Source organism: Bufo gargarizans, chromosome 4, assembly GCF_014858855.1.
Source record: "Bufo gargarizans isolate SCDJY-AF-19 chromosome 4, ASM1485885v1, whole genome shotgun sequence".
NCBI classification, from domain to species: domain Eukaryota; kingdom Metazoa; phylum Chordata; class Amphibia; order Anura; family Bufonidae; genus Bufo; species Bufo gargarizans.
Genome location: NC_058083.1, coordinates 204,904,233 through 204,917,471, shown reverse-complemented (window position 1 = coordinate 204,917,471; position 13,239 = coordinate 204,904,233). Strand labels below are relative to the sequence as shown.

The following is a 13,239-nucleotide window of genomic DNA, read 5'->3' as shown; positions in this document are numbered from 1 at the left end:
TCCTGGTCGGTAGAGGCGCGTAAGCCCTTTTCTAATATCAAGGAGAGTTTTGCTTCCGCTCCCATCTTGGTACAACCTGATATTTCTCTTACTTTATAGTTGAGGTTGATGCTTCTGAGGTGGGTGTGGGTGCGGTCTTGTCTCAGGGTCCCTCTCCTGCCAAATGGCGACTGTGTGCCTTTTTCTCGAAGAAACTCTCCTCAGCAGAGAGAAATTACGATGTGGGAGATAGGGAGTTGTTGGCCATCAAGTTGGCTTTTGAGGAATGGCGCCATTGGCTAGAGGGAGCCAGACACCCTATTACCGTGTTTACTGACCATAAGAATCTGGCCTACTTGGAGTTAGCCAAGCGTCTGAACCCGAGACAGGCCCGATGGTCTTTGTTCTTTTCCAGGTTTAATTTTGTTGTCACATTCTGCCCTGGGGTTAAGAATGTGAAGGCGGATGTCCTGTCACGTTGTTTTCCGGGAGGTGGGAATTTTGAAGACCCGGGTCCCATTTTGGCTGAAGGTGTGGTGGTCTCTGCTCTTTATCCTGAATTGGAGGCAGAGGTTCAGGTAGCCCAGTCAGAGGCTCCTGATCTTTGTCCTCCTGGGAGGTTGTTTTTGCCTCTCGCTTTAAGACACAAGATTTTTAAGAAACACCACGATACTGTCCTTGCTGGGCACCCGGGGGCAAGAGCCACAGTGGATCTCATCGCTCGGAGATTCTGGTGGCCGGCGATTCGTAAGACGGTTTCGGGTTTTGTGGCAGCCTGCGAGACCTGCGCTCGTGCCAAAGTTCCTCATTCACGGCCATCAGGTCCTCTCCTTCCCTTACCCATTCCTTCCCGTAGAATCAGGAGGATTGGTGTTCTTTTTTGTCCCTTGCTGAGTTTGCTTTAAATAACCGTCGTCAGGAGTCCTCTGATAAGTCACCGTTTTTTGGTGCATATGGGTTTCATCCGCAGTTTGGGACATTCTCTGGAGAGGGGTCTTCTGGTTTACCTGATGAGGACAGATTCTCCTCGTCGTTGTCATCTATTTGGCAAAAGATTCAGGATAATCTAAAGAGCATGAGTGAGAGATATAAGCGTGTGGCAGATAAGACACGTGTGCCTGGTCCGGACATGAATGTTGATGATCTGGTGTGGTTGTCTACTAAGAATATCAAATTTAAGGTTCCCTCCTGGAAGTTGGGTCCTAAGTTTATTGGGCCTTACAAAATCTTGTCCGTCATCAATCCTGTTGCCTACCGTCTTGATCTTCCTCAGACTTGGAAGATCCATAATGTTTTTCATAAGTCCTTATTAAAACCTTATGTCCAACCCATTGTACCCTCGTCTTTGCCTCCTCCTCCGATTGTGGTTGATGGTAATCTTGAATTTCAGGTCTCTAGGATTGTGGATTCTCGTGTTGTCCGCGGTTCTCTCCAGTACCTCATTCATTGGGAGGGTTATGGTCCTGAGGAGAGGATGTGGGTCCCAGTGACGGACATTAAGGCCACTCATCTCATCAGGGCTTTCCATAGGTCCCATCCTGAGAAGGTGGGCTCTGAGTGTCCAGAGTCCACTCGTAGAAGGAGGGGTACTGTCACCACCAGACATGTGAGAAGCTCTGACAGATGCCTTTCAGAACCTCCTCCTTGAGCTTCCTTTTGTTTTGATTTCATTTTCTCATCTCGTTAGCCTCTCTCAGCTGTCATGTAGTTGCACTGATTGCATCCCTTTAAATCCCTTCCCAGACTGCTTCACTTTGCGGTTTATATTCCTTTCTGGAGTGTGTGCATGCTGATCCTACTTCTGAGTCTTCTACAGATAAGTTTTGTTCATTCATTTGTGTTTTTCTGTTTGCTGGATCCCAGGTGACCCTGACTCCCTCCGTATCAAGTGTAGGGAGCCGGTGGCCGTGTCCCCTCACTATTATAGGGTGTTCAGGTGTTATACAGTCGAGGTACGAGGATATGCGATCATCTATCATTGGGATTTTTGCATAGGCTGAGCAGTCAGGGAGAGAGCCAGGTCTGATGCAGGGCTCTCCCTTTTGTTCCTTAGTTTTGGATCCAGTGAGTCGGATATTCATTTTGCGTCTTCTAGTTTCCTGTACACCTTCCGTGACACCAGAATTGCCATTTCATGGTGAATGCAAGTATTTGGTAAAGCAGACATGTCAGAAAAGGTGATAGGTCCTCTTTAAAGGTACGGTCACATGTAGCAAAATTGTTGCAGATTTACTGTACAATATGCCGTATTTACAGGAGCAGAGAAGTGGATGAGCTTTTAAACCATGTCATCCACATGCTGTGGATTGTATCTGCACTGGAATCTGCATTTAAATTGAATGTGTAAATTTTGTCCTTTGCAATGCAGAGGGTCAAATCTGAGACAAATCCATAAAATTTTTCGCACCATGTCCATAGCAAAATCTGCACTATTTGGTGCACATTTTGTTGCTTCATATTCTGATCTGATATACTACGGATCTTCTGCTATCTGGGGCGAAATTCTAAAAGACACTTTGTAGATCATGTCTTTGCTGGTGTTCATAGGGTAAATCAGGGGCCTTGCATACCCTTATTGCTGAAAAGTACAATAGAATATATAGTGTGTGATATCAGTTTGAAAGAATGCACCAGGTAAAACTGTTAAAAGGTGTTATACCTGGTACAGGGCTTGAGGGGGGGGGGGAGTGCATGACAAGGGGACTCAAAGAGCACTAAATGGAGAAGTTTTGTACTGTGTCCTCAAGCACTATAGTAGATAGCATGCAATGTATTGGTTTTGGAGTTGGGATAGACTTGGCGTAGGATGGAATTTGCGCATTAAAAAAAACATAATCATATTACAGATACAGATCACTGCACATACAGTGCAGTGCAAAAGTTTTAGGCATGTGTAGAAAAGTGCTGAAAAGTAAGAATGCTTTCAAAAATAGAAGTGATATGTTAAATTTAAATGTAGTGTATTCTGCAGCAGGACAATGACCATGACGCACTAGTTAATGGCTCCCAAAACACTCCCAAAAACTAAACGAAAATTAGCCTTCAAAAAGTAAAGAAGAAATATAAATTAAAATATATTAAACTAGGTATGCAATAAAAAATGGCAAAAACACCACTGATACAGAACATATAGGTAGGGGCCATAATAGTCAGATATACCCCTATACTGGTAGTTATGCACTCACATAAGAATAGAGATGTCCAAAATGAAATATATATCTGAAAAATCTTACCGGATCCAATGCAGATCAGTCAAATAAGATCCGGTATGATGCAGGTGACCGGATCCAGTGCATGTCAATCAGATGAGATCCGGTTGAGGATACTGTGAAAGTCCTGGTTTCTGTGTTGCAGTGGTAGATGTCACTGGGAGGGATCCTGTCCCTAGTTTGCCCTAACAATGAGGGAGGGAACTAGTTAGGTCCTGCCTATCTATACAGAGCATCCCCCGAAAAGGGCGACCCCGTCTGGATACCTGCCCCTATATTTGTCCAATTCCCTAAACTATAGTCCCTAGTACCCACTCCTGGCGTGGCATGTTTCTGTCAAAAGTGACTCATCAGGGGGAAAAAAAAGTCAGAGATTATGGCAATAATTAAATAAATAAGCTACATTGATAGTTTGGGATATTACATTGGCCAAAACTAACAATTAATTAGTTAAATAAAAAACAAACTGTCAGGGTAATATGCCGTGTGCCAGTGCACGAGCCCTCCAGTGGGATCAGGCGTATCAGTGACGTGTCCCTGAAAAAAGATGGGGTATCTGCCCCTTAGGTCAAGGGGTGGGCCTAACAGCAGCCTCATGAAGTTGATTGTGGCGTTTAAAAAGAGACCGCTGTATGCTGTCTCGTCGTGGGAGCGTGACATCACATACATGTCTCGCGGTCACGTGGGACGGAACATCAAATAGGTGATAGGGTCGCTTAAACTGCAGAGTATCCAGGAGACCAACAGCGTCCCGGAAGCCAGAGTGACGCGACTGGTGATGCACGTCCATAGCAACAACCCCAGCATTTGGGGCTTTATAAAAGCAGAGGCATATTTGGCTGGTCATTTTAGTTAGGCCCAATGCCAATAGTCTTATAGTGGCATAGAAGTTGATACTTATATTTCGGCCTGCTGAAATTAATAAAAATAAAGAAAAATGCTGAAAAAAATGCACAAATTGTAGTGAAGCAAAATAAATAAGGTAAAAAAGAAGAAATATATACCACAATTTTATTCACTCGTCCTCGTCTTTATATGACAAGTGATCAAGGACTCAAAGCGGACTTCAAGTAAAAAGTAAACTTTGAAGCTATAATAGGTTCAATCATGAGGACAAGATGAATCGCTCAGTGGGGAGGGAGGGATGTATGCAATAAGGAACTCCTTATCTGTTTTTAATGCGTCAAGAGACCTGGGGATAATAGCAAAAGGAAAATATGTTGGGAATTTAGACAAAGCAGCTGAAGTTAAGCCGCTCATTCAGTCCAAGGGGGGCTGAGGTTCTGAAATACAAAATCCTGCGATCTGGATCGCGCTGGAGAAGTTCTCTGTCCCAGCGGCCACCCCTTGTCGGATGGCTTTACCAAGTTAATACCCATAAACAAAACCTTTGCTCTTTGGAAGAGATTCAGTAACACTTGTATTTTATTCATTAAAATCTTTCCTCTTTCTAGGCTCAGTTGTCTAAATGAGAGTTCTTATCAGTGATTGATAGCCTTTACGAGTGTGTATGCATTAGCGGTCGATCACTGATAAGACCACCCACTTGCTTAACTGAGCTCAGAAAGAGCAGAGATTTTTCCAAATAAATTACAGGTTATACTGAATTATTATCCATAAAACCATGTGCCATGTGCTCAGCTCTAGAACATGCTCTCTGCAGATTGCACTGCATTTCATGGTAACAGGTGCTCTTTAAGTAGAAAAGGAAGAAAAAGGAAAAAGCATCAGAGATAGGATCAGGTACATAAAATTTTAAGAGTACATTTAGGTTACATTTGTACAAACAGTGCATATAAATATATTATACCGTTAAACAAACCACACCATAAATTATGGAATATACATTACGCCAGCAGTTTGTTCAACCACAAAGCAATTTTCGCTGTGGTCCAGAACATCACTGAATTCTCTGAAGAACACAAATTGGTTGGGTTAATTCATTGATCTGTCAGTCAGTGGGTCTGGCAGACAGTGAAATTAGATGCCCATTGTAAATACAATTTGAAGTCACCTCTGATTATGATGGAGTGGCTTTGTAATTGAGAACCTTTAATATAGTCAAATCCATTACAACAGATTGATCTGAAGGACTGCAGATTGTGGGGATGTAAATTAAATTGTACAAGATCCTCAATTTCAATTTTGAAAGTGATTCTGTTGTTCTATTAATTCCCGATACTGGGTCAGTTTAGAGAAGTGGTGTGTATACACAGTGTGGTTGGTTTACTGTTTGTTGCTCAGGCAGCCAGACTTCAGGAAAAAGGTTTACGTTTGGGGAAATATAGGCAATTATGCATGGTATTTTTGGTTATCTTTTTATTATAAATATATAGGCAAGTCAGTTGGAGTAGAGCTCGTCTGATTTTTGTACTGTCACTTGAATAAGACAAAGCTGCAATATCATGTACTAAATAGATGGCATGCAGGTAGACGACCCCATGTACACAATGAAGAGCCCACAGTACTGGCACAAAACCACATCCTCTTCAAACAGCTGATCAGCAGGGTGGTGTCAAACCCCCACCAATCCAGAGGACAGGCCATCAATATCCAGAACCCAGAAACCCCCTTTAAAATAAGCTCAAAAGGAGTGATATTATATATTATCATATATTATATTATATTGCTAAACCAGGGACTGCTTCAGGCACAGACAAAAAGGCCTGTGCAACCAGCGGCATAGCAGGGTGCAGAGTTAGCAGTCGCACGTAGGCCAAAAAGTCCCTCTGCCGCATAGGTATACAAAGCATGATAGGTGGGGGTTAGTTACCGATTTTATATTGAGGCCCAGAACATTCAAGTTACACTTCTGTGTGGGACAAATGATTGCTTATGTCAAAGGTTGCTTCCCAATTCCATCTCAACAGCAATTGAGGGGAGCCTCTGAGGGTACAACTAAACGGTCAGGTTTCTCCAGGCAGTTTTGGAAGCTAAAACCATAAGGGAATTTGATAAAGAAGATAAATCATATCTGTTCTTTATAATTTCTCTCCTTTTTTTGACCCACTACTGACTTTGGCTTCCAAACTGCATCAGAAACCTGACCGTGTGGCCTTGCCCTAAAGAATAGTCCTTATGTTTGTTTGTGTAGATTTTGTATTATGATTTGTTGCCAGAAGTTATGAGGACAAGATGAATTAGGTAAAATGCCATAAGGCATTTTACCTAACAAAAGTAAAATCTCCAGCCTCCATTTTTTTATCATACATGACTTTCAGTTTTAAACATGTGTGTTCTGTCCCAACACTGTGAGATTCATTTCAGTATCATGACCGATCAATTCTGTTTGGTATTCCTGTTATTATTTAGGTAACAGCACCATCTAGCGGTGGTAAAACGTATTACACTTGTGTTTCTTGTTAATAAAGATTATTGTATTGTTGGGAGGTGCTAAGCATTGTGGGTAGTGCAAGGCATTCTGAGAAAGAGAATCACAGTTTTCATTTTACAGGACATCAGCAGAGCTGTTCCATGCAGCTCTCCTTTTTAAACTCCACCATCTTTGTGCAAGTATATCTGGTAAGTCTCAGGGATATTATGTTATGCATTGATGTTTAGATAGCTGTAGTATTACTCTGGGAACATGTTGTAGCTTTTAGATGTTATGCAATCCTATGTACAGGCAGCCATTTTGGGACATTTGCTTTCTCTGTTAATGTTATATTACATTGCCATCTATACTCTATGCTGATACATGCTATGCTTTATTCTTATACATGTTATTTGTATTCTTATAGTTTTACCACATGAATACTCCTGTTTTTCCAATAAACAAGTTAGACTACAGAGAACAGTCCTCTTATTTGGAAGACAGGAATGGTTTATACTGAATGTCAGACTGCACACTGTGTGAACGTGTATGAAGACAGAACAATGTGTACTACTGCTAGCTAATGAAAAATATCAAATTAGCAGATTATCCATACTGAAGCAATATACCTACATGGGTGCTCTGCATATATGGAGTCATATTCATCACAGGTTGTGATTCCATCAAATACGTTGGTGACACATTCCCACCAAAGACCACGGCATTTGGTACTCACCTATAACAAAAGTAAACAGGCCTTTAATATGTCAACTTAATGCTTTCTGTTGTCAGTTGAGGAAAAGCAATGATCATTATTATACATGAAGAGAGAGGAAGTAGATCTGATCTTCTAAAATTCTATTTACAGTATGTAACTGAATATAAAAACAGAGGGTGGTTATTAACGGTACACACTCAGATTGGGTCACTGTCACTAGTGGGGTACCTCAGGGGTCAGTATTGGGTCCTATTCTCTTCAATATATGTATTAATTATTTTGTAGAAGGCTTGCACAGTTAAATATACATTTTTGCATATGACACTAAACTGTGTAAAGTAATTTACATTGAAGAGGATGATACACTACTACAGGCTTTGGCAGATAAGTGGCACATGAGGTTTAACACTGACAAATGTAAGGTTATGCACATAGGAAGAAATAATGCAAGTCACCCGTACATACTAAATGGTAAAACACTGGGTAACACTGACATGGAAAAGGACCTAGGAATTTTAGTGAACAGCAAACTAAGCTGCAAAAACCAGTGTCAGGCATCTGCTACCAAGGCCAATCATAGTCAGATCACACATGGAGTACTGTGTACAGTTCTGGGCTCCTGTGAACAAGGCAGACATAGGAGAGCGGGAGAGGGTTCAGAGGAGGGCAACTAAAGTAATAACTGGAATGAGGCAACTACAGTACCCTGAAAGATGATCAAAATTAGGGTTATTCACTTTTGAAAAAAGACGAGGGGAGATCTAATTACTATGTATAAATATATCAGGGTACAGTACAGAGATCTCTCCCATCATCTATTTATCCCCAGGACTGCGACAAGGGGACATCTGGAGGAAAGAAGGTTTATACACAAACACAGAAGAGGATTCTTTATGGTAAGAGCAGTGAGACTATGGAACTCTCTGCCTGAGGAGGTGGTGATGGTGAGTTCACTAAAAAAGTTCAAGAGGGGCCTGGATGTATTTCTGGAATGTAATAATATTACAGGCTATAGCTACTATAGATGGGTCATTGATCCAGGGAGTTATTCTGATTGCCTGATTGAAGTCGGGAAGGAATTTTTTCCCCACTTAGGCTTCTACCTCACAGGGTTTTTCTTGCCTCTGGATCAACTTGCAGGATAACAGGCCGAACTGGATGTACAGATGTTTTTTTTTTGGCCTTATATACTATGTTACTATAAAAGACAAGTAGATTCCAGAATAGTCTAAAAAGGTCCCCAATTTAGCCTACACATTTTGCACTGTCAGTGCTTAGTCATGGAATACAATTCGTATACACTAGAACACTTTGGATAAAAAAATAAATAAAAAAAAAGCATTGGACCATTAAGAACAGGCCTTAAGTCTCATGTCATGAGGAAGAAAAAAAAATGCAAACATGAATTACATGTTAAATATCAACTATAAAAGCATATGTACTAATCTAAATAAAAGATGTGAAAAATAAATAAGATCTTTTCTCCAATTCAAACCCATAAAACTCTTGCATTGAGAGCGAGAGGCAGCCGCAGCAAAAAACAAAAAACTAGTATCCTCTGTATTGCTGTAAATAGTTTTTAGAAACACCACGGGCATTTCTTTGGATTTTATTCACGTAGCCAATATATTCAGCTACAGTATGTGAGTTTTTAGTTTTCTAGTGGTGCAACCCACACAGAAAACTACATTTTATTTAAAAAAAAATGTAAACAACGTAGGTAGAATCACTAGATGAATGAATTGATTGTGTATGTTTTACGTGAGTTCATTGAGGGAAAATCAAGACTTTTTCTGTATATTCAGACATTGCAGTGACAGTCACTGCAAGGAAACACTCCCATTTGTGATAACCATATTTTGTTTGTTGGTAGAGATCTAAACAGACTAGGTGATAGGAAACTGCCTAAGGTCTTGTCTTTTTTAGCTACATATTCACACTCTTCTTTCAGAATATGCTGACATTTTTTATCTTGATTTATGACTGGGAGATATTTCAAAAATAACTGTCTGATCTGATAACTTGGTTACTATAAGCTGTAGAGAAAACAAGTTTATTTTTCAGATGTAATAAAATTATTTGAAGAAGATTGAAAAATAAGATCCTGTCTTGGTTTATTCATTGCAGTAAGTGATGCTCTGTCAAGCTTCCATTTTTCTACTTTCTCCTACGTAATCTGTCTGATGCTTCTCCTACTTTTAAATACAAGTTTAATCATTTGAACCAGCTCCCTTAATTCTAGTAAAAACCCCTACAGTTTTCGGCTTTAATAGTATGTAGGGGACGATTAGAGGTGTAAAACTGGTGTAAAGCAGGTTCCACTATTCATGTCTTACACCTCCATTGAAAAATGAAAGGTGGAATCTTGTTGGGCAACTAAGCCAGTTCTAGTTTACACCAGTTGGATAAATCCCCCACATAGTTTTTAAGGTACCAGCATTGGATGACTTTCAGTTTCTTGCTGACTAAGATCTTAAACGGTTAGATGTAAGTGTGTCCTCTCTTATCTGCCTAGGACACCTATAATAAAAATAATTTATGTTGTGGTGCAACAGGCAGACAAGGGAGGTGCAGTGGTAATTTTGAATGTTTTGGATGTTAATTTACATTCTCTAATAGCCTTGTTGATGCTCAATAATGATAAAGTCTTTAGGAAACTCAGTTTTATAGTAAGTAAATATATATGTATGTCTCATCCCATTACACCTGTATTTCACAAGTTACCTAAACTTCATAAAAACACATTTCCCCAACCAGTTATTTTCTTCTACTGCCACCAGTTTACTGACAAGGTAGTAAGCAGTAGAGATGAGCGAAGTTTTGAAAAATTTGATTTGGCAACTTCATACTAAATTAATTTGTCACAAATCGCTATAAATCAGGTATACCAAGGTAACTCTTGCTTAGGGTACGGCCACACGGAGCGGCTATACTATGGGCGGGCTGTTGTGGCCATGCTGCGGTGGAGAACCAAGCTGCAAATTATCATTTAATAATGAAGACCACACTATATACACTGAGCAAAAATATGGATGCAACAATTTCGGTTTTGCTCCGGTTTTGCATGAGCTGAACTCAAAATTCTGAAACATTTTCTACATACACAAAAGACCCAAATCTGTCTAAATCTGTGTTAATGAGCACTTCTCCTTTGCTGAGATAATCCATCCCATCTCACAGGTGTGGCATATCAAGGTGCTGATTAGACAGCATGAATATTGCACAGGTGTGCCTTAGACTGCCCACAATAAAAGACCACTCTGAAATGTGCATAGTTTTGCCTTACTGTGGGTGGGGTCAGAAAACCAGTCAGTATCTGTAGTGGCCACCATTTGCCTCACGCAGTGCAACACATCCCCGTCGCATAGAGTTGATCAGGTTGTTGATTGTGGCCTGTGGAATGTTGGTCCACTCCTCTTCAATAGCTGTGCAATGTTGCAGAATATTGGCAGGAACTGGAACACGCTGTCGTATATGCCGATCCAGAGCATCCCAAACATGCTCAATGGGTGACATGTCCTGTGAATATGCTGACCACGCAAGAACTGGGATGTTTTCATCTTTCAGGAATTGTGTACAGATCCTTGCAATATGGGGCCATGCATTATCATGCTGCAACATGAGGTGATGGTCGTGGATGAATGGCACAACAATGGGCCTCAGGATCTCGCCACGGTATCTCTGTGCATTCAAAATGCCATCAATAGAATGCACCTGTGTTCGTTGTCATAACATATGCCTGCCCATACTATAACCCCACCGCCACCATAGGCCACTCGATCCACAATGTTGATGTCGGCAAACCGCTCACCCACACGACGCCACACACACTGTCTGCCATCTGCCCTGAAAAGTGAAAACCGGGACTCATCCATGAACATAACACCTCTCCAACATGCCAGACGCCATTGAATGTGAGCACTCAAGTCGGTTACGACAACAAACTGCAATCAGGTCCAGACCCCGATGAGGACGACAAGCATGCAGATGAGCTTCCCTGAGACGGTTTCTGACATTTTGCGCAGAAATTCTTTGTTGCTGCAGCTGGCCGGTCTTAGATGATCATGGAGGTGAACATGCTGGATGTGGAGGTCCTGGGCTGGTGTGGTTACACGTGGTCTGCGGTTGTGAGGCCAATTGGATGTACTGCTAAATTCTCTGAAATGCCTTTGGAGATGGCTTATGGTAGAGAAATGAACATTTATTGCACGGGCAACAGCTCTGGTAGACATTCCTGCAGTCAGCATGCCAATTGCACGCTCCCTCAAACGTTACGACATCTGTGGCATTGTGCTGTGTGATCAAACTGCATATTTAAGAGTGGCCTTTTATTGTGGGCAGTCTAAGGCACACCTGTGCAATATTCATGCTGTCTAATCAGCACCTTGATATGCCACACCTGTGAGGTGGGATGGATTATCTCGGCCAAGAAGAAGTGCTCACTAACACAGATTTAGACAGATTTGTGAACAATATTTGAGAGTAATGGGTCTTTTGTGTATGTAGAAAATGTTTCAGATCTTTGAGTTCAGCTCATGCAAAATGGGAGCAAAACTGAAAGTGTTGCGTTTATATTTTTGCTCAGTGTAGTTCTTCTTCATTGTTAATGGCAGCGCTGCACCTTTAAATAGGGGCTGTTGTTGGTATGGGGTTTGGCTGGTTAGGTGGGGGGTACTATATGCATATTATTGCTGTTCTTCTCCGCAATCTCCTGTAGGTTATTTGACAGTAAACACTGAATATTAATCAGCTCTGGCATACCCATTTCTCCAACCCCAGGGCTCTCCTGCCCTACAGGTGGGAGCACTTATTCTGCCATATGCTTTTCCTTCTTTCCCACATCATTTAATATCGATGAGAATATGTCATCAGGAGCATCCAGCTATTTATCTCCCTGCATCTTGCTGACTTTTCAGGACATAGAGACTTTGAAGGATGATTACGAAAACGTAAAGCCAGAAAAAGATGAGGATAGTAAGGAATAAAAACTGATGTAGAATAAGTCTCCCTGCACTCTCCCTCTCCAATATTCTTCAATTAATAATTTTCTGCAACACTGTCTCTGGCGCATCTCTCCCTATGCTCAGCTCCCAGAGAAATGGGAGAGACCACGCGGGATGAAGGTTTTATAGGGCTTTGACATCATAGTGGATAGCTGGCTGCACAGCATTATTGGTGATCTCAAGTTCCCTGGCTTCTTACTTTCACATTATAACAATGTGCAGTCGCCATTTTAGGAAAAACTAATTCGTTACCATGAAAGGCGAGGAACTTTGCATTTGTTGCATATCAAAATTTTCCTAAACTTTGGACCGAATTCCACTCTGAATGTTTCACTTCGCTTAACACTATAAGTGAGTGTTAGCTTCATGATATCATGCTAATTGGCAGTCGGATTATTGCTGAATCAATTAAAATGTTACCAGTTTATACTTTTGTATTCCTCATTTGTTGGCCATTGAAGCTGCAGAATATCATCTTAGAAATACAGTCAGTAGTCTCCAGAATTCTGCCAGTTCATTATCAATTGAAATTCTCTGATTACATAATCCCATGGGGTCTAAATGTTTCCCATCATAAGCCAACCTATTTATTGGGAGGATTTTTTTTTCCTTATGCCATTGTCTGGTATCGGCACTACATCGATGACTTGCTAATTATTTGACTTCACAATGCTGTGCCCATGCCAGCATATTTGGACTATGTTAATAACAATAGTTAGAATTTGAGCTTTACTAGTACATGGTTCCCCAATGAAATGCACTTTTTGGATTTAGTGTTGGTTGATGAGTCTACAAATATCATACATGTATTACCACTTCCATCTATACAAATTCACAAGCAGGAAATACTGCCCTGAAAACTACCTCTAATCGTCCCCTACATACTATTAAAGCGGTCCCTGTAGGGGAATTTACTAGCATTAAGGGAGCAAATGATCAAACTTGTATACAAAAGTAGGAGAATCATCAGACAGATTACATAGGAGAAAGCACAAAAATGGAAGCTTGACAGAGCAT

General features: G+C 41.0%; 1 protein-coding gene across 1 annotated transcript in view; it reads right to left on the bottom strand.

Annotated features, from left to right (window-relative positions):
- The window catches only part of CLDN16 (claudin 16), a 57,684-nt gene that overhangs the window by 33,959 nt on the left and 10,486 nt on the right, over nucleotides 1-13,239 (bottom strand). Inside the window, exon 2 of the mRNA XM_044290833.1 lies at nucleotides 7,135-7,237. Coding sequence (XP_044146768.1) covers nucleotides 7,135-7,237 — 103 coding nt within the window. The remainder of the gene's footprint in view (nucleotides 1-7,134; nucleotides 7,238-13,239) is intronic.